General features: G+C 46.8%; 1 protein-coding gene across 8 annotated transcripts in view; it reads left to right on the forward strand.

Annotated features, from left to right (window-relative positions):
• SYT17 (synaptotagmin 17) overlaps nucleotides 1–12,721 on the forward strand; it is a 71,644-nt gene extending 58,923 nt beyond the window's left edge. For all 8 annotated transcript variants that reach the window (XM_036307724.1, XM_036307720.1, XM_036307721.1 and 5 more), the window contains one exon: nucleotides 11,382–12,721. In XM_036307724.1, coding sequence (XP_036163617.1) covers nucleotides 11,382–11,578 — 197 coding nt within the window. In that variant the 3' untranslated portion in view covers nucleotides 11,579–12,721. The remainder of the gene's footprint in view (nucleotides 1–11,381) is intronic.
• The last annotated feature ends 235 nt before the right edge of the window (nucleotides 12,722–12,956 follow it).

Below are 12,956 nucleotides of genomic sequence, written 5' to 3' on the forward strand. Positions count from 1 at the left end.
GAGGTCAGTGTGGCTGATGGGGAGTGCAGATCCCCCTAAGTACTTTTTAAAGTATTTTTTTATTGATTTCAGAGAGAGGAAAGGAGAGGGAGAGGGAGACAGAAACATCAGTGATGAGAGAGAATCATTGATCGGCTGCCTCCTGCATACCCCTTACTGGGGATATAAGCCCGCAACCTGGACTTATGCCCTGACCGGGAATCGAACCATGACCTCCAGATTCATGGGTCAATGCTCAACCACTGAGCCACACCAGCCAGGCCCTGTAAGTATTTTTAATGGTGCATGATATTCCATTAAGCCCATGAGTTGAAGAACAATTTATCTAGTCAGTCCCCTGTTGGTAACATTGGGGTTAATCCCCGTTATTTGCAGTTACAAACACTATTGGACTGAGCATCCACGCACCTGTCTCTCTGCTTATATGCCCAAGTGCACCGCGAGCTAAAATCCTAGCAGTGGGACTGTTTGGTTAGAGCATCCATGTTTGTCGATTTTGATAGCTATTATCAAAATTTGCAATTCCAAAAAGTGACACAGTTGTTTACTATTTTGTGCCTTCTTGAAGCGTGCAATTGAAACAGATGACTTGGGCAAGGCAAATGTCATCCTGTGGCCCAGAGAGGCCCCAACTCCTGTCCCCTTAAAAGGATTCTTGTAAGGGTGAATTAAGCAAGCTTTGAAAATTAAGTGCTGAACAACTACGAGGTGATTTTGTAATCATTCTTTTTACCTTGAAATTGTTTTGAGTTTTAATTATGCATTATTAATCATTCAAACATATGGAAATGTACAGAAGAACAATCACAGGCAGCCATGGACCCTCCTGACCCTCCCCCGCCCCCCTCAGATCTACTTCAGATTTTATTACAATTTGTATTTCTTAGTTGGCATAGGCAACGCAGCTCCACATTGGTTGCTGGCTTCCAAAACCTGGGTGTGAAATTTTTTAAAAATAAAATGAGTGGAAAAGTAATAAAATGAGTGGGAATGCAAGATGCTGTAACCATTTTGGAAAATAGTGTGCCATTGTCTTATAAAGTTAAATACATATTTACCTTACAAATCAGCAACTCCAATCCAAGGTAAATACCCAAGAGGAATGAAAACATGTTTACAAAAAAATCATGTACACATATGTTTCTAGAAGCATCATTTGTAAGAGCCAAAAAGTGGAAACAATACAAATGTTCATCAACTTGCAAATGGATGACCAAATTGTGATAGAGCCATACCTTAGAATACTACCCAGCAGTAAAAAAGAAGAAAATATTAATGCACATACACATGGATAATCTAAAAAAAAAAAAACATTAAGGAAATGACTATAATTCTGTATGATTCTATTCCTATGGAATTCTAGAAAAGGCAAACAACTATAGGACAGAAAGCAGCAGATCTGTGGCTGCCTGGGTGGAGGGCCTGCTTGGATGGGAGCGGATGGAGGAGTAAGGGGCAAGAGGGGGTTTTTTCAGGGGGAGAACTATATCTCGAGTGTGGTGGTGGTTAAACATGTGTATAAAATGATTATAATTCATCCAGTTGTATACTTAAGTGGATGGATTTTATTTTTGTAAGTAATACTTTAGAAAACAAAATCGAGGGGAAATTTTACAAAAGTGAAACGAATGGTTGTGATTTTCATTGATAGTTCTCTGGTGACTCGTGGTGTGGGACATCTTTTATGGGGAAGGAGCAGGGACATGTGTGCTCATTGGTCCAAAGGAGACTTGAACCTTTTGTTCTGTGTTGTGATAGACCAAACATCAGGGTGCTGGACCCTCCGTTCAGGCCCAGGACAGTGGCTCTGGCCATGTGTGGGTTGGTTGTCATGGGATAAACCTAGCAGAACCCACTAGGAGCTCCTTGCCATCTCTCCAGATAGTCTGTCTTGTTCATTCCCCGCGTTCAGTGGTTCACCAAGTTCCCTTCCTGCTCTAGGATCCAGCAGCCTGGGGCCAGCCTGTGAACTGCCTAGCCACACAGACCTGGACGTTTATGTTTCTGTGGCATAAAAAAGCAAACGAAGGCTCTAAAAGTAGGAAATTGAGCCTATTGTGGGTTTGGGTTTTAAAATCTCAACATTTTAAAAAGAAACTTTAAAAAAAAAAACACCTGAAAGAATTGTTCAGTCAACACCTATGTTCCTACCACCTAGATTTTGCAATAAAATTTTGCATTTTCTTTATCACACATCTATCCATCCCTCTATTTATCTCTCAGTTCATTTTTTTCATGCATTTCAAGGTCAGTTGCAGCTATAAGTCCCATTTGTTTGTCTTTTAAAGTTGACTTTTTGTTGAAGTGTAACATACGTATGTACAGAAAACCATTACACAGGCATGATTGATGAAGGCATTGACCACTAGTGATTAAGTCAATCTCCTGCCCTCTCCTTTCTCCAGAGATTGGGGGTTGGAGCTGAAAGTGCCAACCCTCTCATCACGCCTTGGTCTTTCTGGCAACCAGCCTCCCTCCTGAAACTGTCTGGAGACCCCACCATCAGCATCTCATTAGCCTACGGAAGACAGTCGTATCTCTCCTAAGGTTCCACAGGTCCTAGGAACTCCTGTGTCATGAACTAAGACCAAATATAACAGAAGATGCTCCTCTCACCCCCATCACTCAGGAAATGACAAGGCTTTTAGGAGCTCTGTTGTCAGGAAGTGGGGGTAAATACCAGATATTTGTATTTGTATTATGTCACATAGCCATGCCCCCTCATTTACATATTATCTGTGGCTGTTTTCTGTTACTCTGGCAGAGTAGCTGTGACCGAAAATATAGCCTACATTTACTATTTGACCCTTTATGGAAAAGGTTGCCTACCCATGCCCTAAAGTAACACCTCTGGGCTCTCTTTTATTATTTCATTGATTCTCTTCTTCCTTTATTCACTCCTCCCAGGGAACACTGACTTATCTGATTGGGCAGCTGGTGAGTTTGTATGGACAGGACCATGGACTTCTGCTGGATAAGATTAAGGTGTTAAAGGTCTCCCAGGCCTCCTCCTCTCTCCAGGACCTACCTGCACACAATAAGCAGCATTCGCTGTCACTCCTTTAGTGAGCCTGCTGGTCAGGCTTAACCCTGCAGGTCAGAGAAGTTTAATTCAAGGAGAGCACATAGTGGGGTCAGGCCCCTTTCTACAGTCCAACCAAACCACCAAAATCCAACTGGGGTGTTTTTTTCATTGATTTTTTGAGAGAGAAGAAGGGAGAGAGACAGAGAGAGAGACAGAGAGACAGACATCAATGTGAGAGAGAAACATTGATGGATCCCCTTTATGCGCCCCAACAGGGATCCAACCTGCATCCTAGATATGTGCCTTGACCGGGAATTGAACCTACGACCCTTTGGTGCATAGGATGGAGCTCAAACCAACTGTGCCACACCAGCCAGGCCCAACTGATATTTTGATTTGTATCTAACATAGTGTATCTAACCTGACTGCACCTGAGAATTAACAGGGGAACATTTGAAAAACATCCAGTCCCTCACCCCTAAACCAGTCAACAGCATCTCCTGGGGTAAGACCCCAGCACCGGCATTTTTAAAAAGTCTTCTAAGTCTCAACCAAAGAAATCTAGGAGGTAAGAATCAAACAAAAAGCATTTGTTTGGGACCAAAGGAATTGCAATTCTTGGGACACCAATTCAGACAGAAGCCCGAATAGTGTTCCCTCCTGCAGGAGAGGGGCCCAGGGTTTTTATGAGGAAAAAAGGGAAGAAAATGAGGTAAGCTGTTTTAAAGAAGAGTTCATTGGTGCAAGATAAGGTAAAGTTAGATTCCTTCTTCACAGGTTGGCTTGAGATTCAGTCATTAGGAAAAAGGCTAGATTTATACTTCATTGATTGGTCAGCGACTTGGTCATCACAAGGTCTAATTTCATCAGCCCTTAAAAACAGGATATTTTCTCCCTAGCTGGTTTGGCTCAGTGGATAGAACATCGGCCTGTGGACTGAAGGGTTGTGGGTTCGATTCCAGCCAACAGCACGTGCCTTGGTTGCAGGCTCTATCCCTGACCCAGGCCAGGGTGCATGCTGGAGGCATCCAGTCAATGTGACTCTTTTGCATTGATGTTTCTCTCTATCTTCCTCCCTTCCACTCTCCCTGAAAATCAATGGAAAAATATCCTTGGATGAGGATTAACAAACAAACAAATAAAAAAAACAGGATATTTTCATTCTTACTGACTTCTTGGAATGTAGCAGTTTAGTCAAGTTCAGAAGATAAAGAAAATAAGATGTGAAGGGCAGTTTCTCTGAACTGCTACTCTGGCTCTATTTTAATATGACTGCACTCACGTCACCTTTCACACAAGTGATTTTCGCGTTCATGATATTTTTACTTTATATTCTCAGCTATTCCTCAATTATTTTAGAAGCTGGAAGGGGAAGATTTGACTGATTATCCCCGTAAAGCTTCAGTAGGTGTCTTGTGTCTTGTCTGGAGAGAACATTTCCCCCAAGCAACACCAGCATCTCTAAAACAAATGTACAAAGATGATCCTCGCTCAGATGTATCAATTTTGGCTGTTCTTGTAAAAACAAGCTCATTACTTTATAGCCACACTTTAAATGCATCCTCCAGGACGGCGTGATTCACACACAGATCTGAAAGTGATTCTTCAAACCATATGTCGGCTTCCTCCACGCAGGTTCCACGTGGCTCCGTTCCCACACACAGGCGTACAGCAGTGGTCCAGCTGTGGTCCAAAGGAGCTTTAAAAGAATTTTCAACCTTGACTTCTACGTCTTGAGGAAGGAGAGACAGATTTAATTCATAAGCCACGGCGACCTTTCTCAGGGGCTCCTTCCCTCCATTTCCCAATTTTCTCTTACCCTGAATTTGTTCTGGAATTTCGTCTCCTTGTTTTGGCCCAAGGAGACAATGGTACTTTTCTTATGAATAGCGTCATTGTGTAGGTTAAACACATGATAAGTGCTATGTAAGTGTTAGGTGCCGTTATTATTTTGTTCATATCGATAGCCCCTAAACATACGACAACTTCCTTGTCTGCTGCTTGCTTGAAAAAGCAGCCATCCATTCAGACACTGGAGGCAAACCTGACCATACCCATCCCGAGAGAGACGGTGTGAAGGTCTCCAGCATGGCACCTTCGTGAGGGATTCTTGAGGGCCATTGACTGTTGGCACCTCTTGTCTTACATGCTGGCTTGAGGATCTAACTCCCTTTCAATGCACATGGCACAATACATATCTACTCCTGATCTTGTCCTGATCACATGGCAGGGTCAATGAAAGAGGGGGAGGGGTAAGACTTCTTTCTGGGGTGGGAGAAGGAAAAATGATGCTGACCTTTGAGTTTCTTTCCTGCGGTGCTACATGTTGACCTGGAGCCCTCAACATCTTAACCCTCTAAGCCTCTAAAATGGGGATGTAAATAGTACCTCCCCTGGCAGGATTGTGGTTTGGATTAAGTAAAAAAATATATATCTAAAGCACTTTGCTCAGTGCCTCGTTTCCAGAACTCAGGACTCACTATGGCTGCTCTTTAATTATTATAATACTGTTATCTAAATTGTCATATTAACTCTTGGAAGGAAAAACATGGAGAAAGAAGTTCTGTCCGAGCAGCTGCTATGAATCACAAAATGAGCCGGAAGAGCTTAAAAACATCACCCTTAAGTCATGGGAGAAATTTCTTAGAGCCAAAGAAATGTCATAGCTAAAGAGGCCTTCAAAGCTACAGGCACTCACCCGTTGTGTAAATGGGGAAACGGAGGCTCTGGGGAGGGACCTGATCGACCTTGTTTTGAAGAAAAACCTGAAACAGCTTCTAGGTTTCAGAGAGAAGAAGGAAAAAGAGGGAGTGTTGTCATTTGGGGAAGTTTTGTAGAAGCTGAAGAATGGGTACCGCCTTCGTTGGGGTGTCAGAGGTGGCCTGTGGGGAGGGCAGGGGAGGGCAGGAAACAGGGCTGTGTGGGCTGCTTGGGGCTCCTCCAAGGGTTGAGATAACCGATGAACATCCTGATGAGTGTGGGGATCCCTCCGTGGTGAGGAATTAGGGAGACCGTGAACCAGCCTGGATGGGTTTTGCTGGCTTAGTGCATCCAGCACCCAAGAGGTGGATTACAGGGGACAGCCATGATCCGGGGGCACCCTGCACTGCGCTGTCAGGCTCAGAGCTGCGGATGGGGCATCACCTTGTGAACCAAACATGCAAAATGGGGAGCTGTCACATGGGCTCCCATTGGTAAAGTTTCTTTTTCCCTTTTAATTTGCAGTATTTATCACACCCACACGCTAAGTCATCCAGCTCCCCTTCCAGAATCATCTTGGCAAACTAAATTAGCAAGCCAAAGAGTTTAGCTCTAAAAGGGAAGAACAAATTCATTTTTGCGGCAAATATCAACATGTGAAAGACTCAACTTGCCTCTGACTCACTCGGAGCAACTGGATCTTGACTGGAGCGGTGCATGCTCTCCCTGCACCCCGAGGCCCTGCTCTCCCACCTGCAAGATGGGCCCCTTAGAGCAGAATTTCTCTTTGGAGGGGGCGTGGGTATGCTCCCCGGGGACATTGGGCAGAGTCTGGAGATACATTTGCTTGTTGCAATTGGAGAGGGCTGCCAATGGTATCTGGTCGGCAGAGGCCAGATGTGCTGCTAAACTTCCTGCGATGCTCAGAACAGCCCCTCACAGCTCAGGACGGTCTGGCCCAGAATGTCAGTAGTGCTGAGGATGGGAAACGCCACACTAGAGGGTGGACGTGAAGACTAAGTTAATCCACCCGGCCTGCTTAGCCCTGGGCCATGCACATAGTAGGTGCTTAACAAAGCAGTGTCACTCTCCATACTTCCTCACAGCCCGGTCACACAGTGAGTATCCCTGGGCTCTGTGAAGGAGTAAAGGGTGTTTGCCCTTCACCAAATGGCTCAGTTCTACCGTACTTTCTAAAGTTCTTGTATCTGTCAGGTAGTCACAGTCCACTAAGTTAATTTAAATGACTGCAGGTGGGGAAACCAGACGACCACGTTCAGTCGAAGAATGTCTAAATCCATGAATAGGATGTAGGTCCTTAGAGAAAGTGTGAGGAGCCCTCTTCCTGGGATTTGTGCATGACTTTGTGACATCTGTTCTGACTGTTCAGACGCCTCTTGCCACTCTCTAATTGTACACACTGTTGGGAAGGTGCTTCCAGATGACTAAGGTACATTGGAGCATATACATTGTCATATATATAGTGACTACAGTAAAAGGGAGTCCCCTGTCGCAGCCGGTGGGGACATTTGGGGTGCCTTACAACAAAATGTCTAGGTGTGATTGTTTCTGAAGAGGAGGATTGTAGGGACCTCTTTATGAGGAATGTGCTTCCTTTACAGGTTATTTGCTGCAAATACTGTGAGTTTTAGTACCAGCCGGCTCAGTGACTTGGTTTCCTGATGTATAAAGTGGAGGGGGCAGGTGTCTGGCCCACTGTTGCTGAGCCCCTGTCTGTCTTCTGCAAGTAGCCAGTCCCTAGCCTAGAATGTTCAGTGATGGCAAACCTTGACATTCTCCCAGTTAGCTTTTATACTAGAAGGCATTGGTTTTATTCAGCTTCAGCTTCCTGTAATTTGCATTTTGAATGTTTGCTTTCTCAAAGACTTTCAAAGTTGCCAACTGATTTGTCCGAGTAACTTGACCAAGTGACTCGCGAGTGCGGAGCCTGCCAGTTAACTCAGACCAGGACGGCCGCAGCTGCTTCCCACCTTTCCCAGCCAAGTAACTCCCCACGCACTTTGCAAATGGGGATACAGAGGGAGGGTAGGATACGACTTCCTTTCAGTCTTCTTCCCCTTCTGGCGACTTAGATGTGGATTCTCTGACAGCCACTTAATTTCTTCCTGTTTCCTTTCCATCACAATATGCACTTGTGAGAAGTGTAAACTGTACACACTGACCTAAGAGAAAAGCGAAAGTTCCCTGTTTTTCCTCCCTAGAGAGAGTCACTCTTAAGAGTTTGGTGAACATTCCTCCAGATACTGTTTTCGATTCGGTATATTAGTATGTTTTTAGCAAAACGAGATTGTGTTGACGTATATTGCTTTGCAACTTGCTTTTGTCTCCTAGCAATCGGTCTTGGAAGATTTTTCCATTTGTATATGTAGGTCTGTGTCATTTTTAACTGTGACATTGGTTTCCATGGTATTGTTACATCAGAAATTATCTAATTAGTCCCCGCCAGTCTTAGTCTGGGTGCCTCCCAAATCTAATCCTAAAACAATGACTTGGGTGTAGGCAAGCCACTAGGAAGGGGATCCCAGGAAACACTGGCAAGCGGGTGGGGAAGGGAGGCAGGAAACGGAAGCAGTTATTTTGAGTGTGTAACTGCAGCTCAGGGGGCACCAAGACCACCCTCGGGTTCAGTGCTGTCATAGAAGCTGGAAGGACTCAGGAAACTCAGAAGACTTGTTATACTCATGGTTACCATTTATTCCAGCAAAAGGATCCAGACTAATACCAGTGAAGGGAAAGGCATGAGGGCAGAGTCCAGGAGGGCCCAGGCAGGAGCTTTCAGTCGTCCTCTCCAGGGGAGTCCTGTGGACAGCAGTCCATTCCCCCTGTGACAGTGTTGGCAACACACTCAGAGTCCTGCCCACCGGGGACGCTCACTCAGGCCCTGGTGTCCACCTTGTATGGCTGCCCGTCCAAGTGGCTTCATCTAGTCTCCCCACCCTTCCAAGGTCAAGTTGATATCAAGTGGCCCAAGAGCCCCCCCCCCCCCCATAAATCACCTGTTAGCATAGACTGGGGGCCGAGGCAGAGAGCCATGGTGGCTTGTGGTGGGGCACCATCCACAGAAGCTGCAGGTAGTGGGCTGAGGGGGGTGGGTTAAGACATCAACAGCCTGGGCCACACTTCCTCATGGACATTTTTGTTATTTCCGTTTTTCATTCTTATAAACAATATTCTGGAGCAGGGATCAGCAGAGGTTTCGTACAAGGCCAGGCAGTAACTATTTCCAATTTTCGGCCACATGGTCTGTGTTGAAACTACTCAGCTGGGGGGCTGCTGTGCTAAGGCAGCCGGTGGACAGATGTGAATAAGCCGGCTTGACGGGGTCCCCATAAAACTCACAAAAATCAGGTGGCAGCCAGATTTGCAGAAACTCTCCTCGGTTGTATATCTTCATCCATTGGAGCAGATAATTCTGTGGGGTAAATCCCTAGAAGTAGAATTGCTGGATCACGAGTTACGACATTTTTATTTTGCGCAGATACTGTGAACTTCTCTCCAAAGTTGAACCAACTTCCTCTTTCACCAGCAATGCATGATCAGTGTTAGAGATTTCCTTTCGTAAAACCCTTACCCCAGGGGAGCAAAAGCTGTACTTATTTACTAAGATGCTTCTGCACTTTCATTTGAATGCTGGGGAGGCAGAGGAAGAGAGAATATTTTGCCCCAAGGGAAGAAAACCAAATGGAGCCTGAAATGGCCTCATAAATCTTGCTAAAATAATAATAATATCTTGCTTTAGATTTGAGGTCCACAGAGAAGGGGACTCTGATAACTTCTTATTTGGTGAAATCAAACCTTGCACTGCCCACCAGGTGTGGTTCAAAACAGTCCTGAGTGTTACCTATTCAAAAACAATTTTTTTCAAATGCATCAGAAAGCTCCTTAGCAAAAGATTTCATTCCCAACTTTCATGAAAATGAAGTCCACCTATACATACTGAGCACTTTACCAAATGTACAAAAAATATACATGGTCCAATTTTTGTCCATGGAGCCAATAGATACGGATCCTTCAGCATTTCACTTAGCCTCGTTCACTCAGCTTAGTTCACTCTAGGTCTTTTGGTTTTTAGACAGTGGATGAGGTTTTTGTTCTTGTTTTTCCACATGCGCACACACACACACACACACCATTTTTATCATTTGGAATTTCTGATGTGAACCCCACAGGGGAGAACAGAGGCTCGTTAGCATTCAAGCTCTGTTTGGGGCTGCATATTTTAGCTGGTTTATTTGATAATGGCTTCCCTCCTGGGATGCAGCCTGCCTTTGCTGGGCTCACGCTGGGTGAATCTGTGATATTTCCCATTCTGGAGTCCTTCATTTTTAACAGACGCGGCCTGCTTTCCCAGTAGCGAGATGGCATGCCTGGACTACCCACATGCAGATAAAGAATTAGGCGGAACTTGGCTGGGAAGATAAATCAAGCTAACTATCTCATTAGGCTTGAAAGACACAAATTAATCTTGCATTGGAATTAACAGAAAAGCTTTCCAAAGAGACATGCAGTACAGCCAGGGATGGAAGGAACTGCCACAGCTGTTTTTCTCAGGAAACTTGCTTCTGTTGCCTGGAACAGAGCGAACACGAAGTCTCTTTTCACAAAGGTCCAGAGACGGAGACGGGTGCAGATGATGTGTTGTAGAATTGTGCACCTGAAACCTGTGTAATTTCTGTTAGCCAGTGTCACCCCTGTACATTCAATAAAAAGGGAAAATAAATAAATAATAAACATTAAAAAGGGTCAACAGAACATGTGAAATAGCAGTGCGTTACAGGAGCGCTTACTGTGTGCGAAGTAAGCACTGTGTGCTAGGAGCTTTACATGCATTATCTCATCGAAACCTTAAAGGTAAGGTGCCGTTAGGATTGCGATTGAACCAACAGGAAGCTGAGTTTCAGGGCAGTTCCCTCACTTGCCTCAGGGCCCCAGAGCTGGTCAAATGAGGGCCAGGATTCCGGTGGGATGTCTGGCCCCTTGACCCGCAGCTAAGCCTAGTGGTTTTCAATGGGAATGTCCTGACCACCCGCCCCCCAGGGGCTATTGGCCATGTCGAGTCATTCTGGGTTGTGACAAGTGGGGGGAGGGGTGCTACTTGGCATCTAGCAGGTAGAGGCCTGAGGTGCTGCTAAACCTCTCTGTGTACAGGTCAGGCCCCCACAACCAAGAATTATCCAGCCCCAAGTGTCATCAGTGTTGAGGCTGAGAAACCCTGGTGTCACCGTGTCAGGACTCGGTGACGGTGACCGTCCCACCAGGACTGTCCGGTACTCGAGCTCTGCAGGCAGCATGGCAACAGGACAGAGTTCCAAGCTGTGTATCGCAGGGGCAGCTGTCCAGCATCCAGTGCGAGGCAGGGGGGCGGGAGAGGGGGGCAGGACGTGCCTGGCCTGGGGAGAAGCAGGAAGCCCGGGCCAAGCCCAGTGCCCCTGGAGCAGAGCCTGTGGGAGAAGAGCTGAGGGAATCGGGAGTTCTCACCATTCAAAGACAGACTGTGTCCTGAAGGCCAGGACCCCGTGTCTGCCGCTGAGGAATGTGTAGACTAACGGCCTGTCTTGTTCCTGCCTCCTGCTCTGTCCCCCTCCTCCTCCTGCCTCGTCCCCCCCCCCCCCCCCTCGTCCCTGTGGCTCTCTAGTGTTCGGGCACAACATGAAGAGCAGCAACGACTTCATCGGGAGGATTGTCATCGGCCAGTACTCTTCGGGCCCCTCGGAATCCAACCACTGGCGGCGGATGCTCAACACCCACCGCACGGCCGTGGAGCAGTGGCACAGCCTGCGGTCCCGGGCCGAGTGTGACCGCGTGTCTCCTGCGTCACTGGAGGTGACCTGAGGCTGCAGGGAAGGCACCAGTCAGTTGTAAAAAGAAAAAAAAAATAAGAAAAAGAAAGAAAATTTAAGACAAAAAAATGTGTCATCGTGTCATCTACCTATTACATACACACACACACGCACACACACCCCAAATCCTCCCAGACCTGAGAGGAAGCTGACTATTGATCACGAAATGGCCATCCTCGATGAGCGAGGCCTGAGAACTTTCCGGAAGCCCCATCCATGTGCCGTGAGTGAGTGCGCGCTGCTGAGATGCACTGGCAGTGCTTGCTCTTGTTGACACCCTCTCCCCCGAAAAATGCACTTTTCAGTCTTCAAGCCAGAGAAAGGGCGTCCCAAAGGGGGCCGGCTCCACCAAGGGGCCTCTTCCGAGAGTTGGCCAGTGTGGGCGAGGCCCGACCCCCACGCCAAAATGCACACCCACCGGGTGACTGGAGCAGGCTGCTGTGCCCTGGGGTGCTACGAACCTGCTATCTTTTCCCCAGAGCGTAAGCCCCTTGTCTTCTATTTCGGGGCGTGATAGCTAGATTAGACCATTTGGAGAACCAGTGGGCAACCAACAGCTGGCAGCGTAAGGAGCCTCTCCTGGCTTAACTGAATGCCTCCCTGTGCCAGCCGATTCCCGGGCACTCCCTGTGGGTGTGCGTGGATGTTCCGTGCGTGTGCCCTCACCGGTGAACGTGTGTGCCCATGTGTCCTCTTGGTGAGCAAGGCAGTGGCCAGGACTCCGTCCTGAGCCTCCCTCTCTCTGCCTCTCCCATCAGTGAAATTTCACCCTGTGTCCTGTCAGCCAAGACCCCGCCTTCAGTAATAGTAGCGTGTATGTATGTCAAGAAAATAGAACATGGTAGAGCAAAAGCAGCATTTTTTTTTCAACCAAATCCTGGTGGCTTTGACCTGCCGAGGACAGTGACGTGGGTTAGAACGGCCACCGCACCCTCATCCAGGACGCGCTCCTTCCTGTCATAGCTGAGGATCTTCCCGTTTTTGTGTGAACCAAAGTTCTTTCTCTTGTGCTAAGGAGTTAGCGTAGTTAGAATAGGTATCTCTGTTGGATGCTTCTGTAGCTTTTCCCACAGCATATCGTCTGGTATGCTGGGGAGCTGTTTGTTGAAATTAAAGATTATTTATTTGTGCCATGCATTCGAGTTATCTTTTTCTTCAGGGACACGGCGCATAGAGTGGGAAGTTGGTTTGGTTACCATCCTGATGACTCGGAGCACCTGTATTTATTATGTTCATGGATTTTGTGGGTCAAGAATTGAGACCAGACACATCAGGGTTGGCTCATCTCCGCTCCATAGTACCTAGGCCCTCAGCTGGGAGACTCAAGGGGTAGAACTAGACAGCCAGCTGTGCTAGACATTGTTGGTAAT

The sequence above is a fragment of the Myotis myotis genome, unplaced genomic scaffold, assembly GCF_014108235.1.
Source record: "Myotis myotis isolate mMyoMyo1 unplaced genomic scaffold, mMyoMyo1.p scaffold_m19_p_5, whole genome shotgun sequence".
Lineage (NCBI taxonomy): Eukaryota > Metazoa > Chordata > Mammalia > Chiroptera > Vespertilionidae > Myotis > Myotis myotis.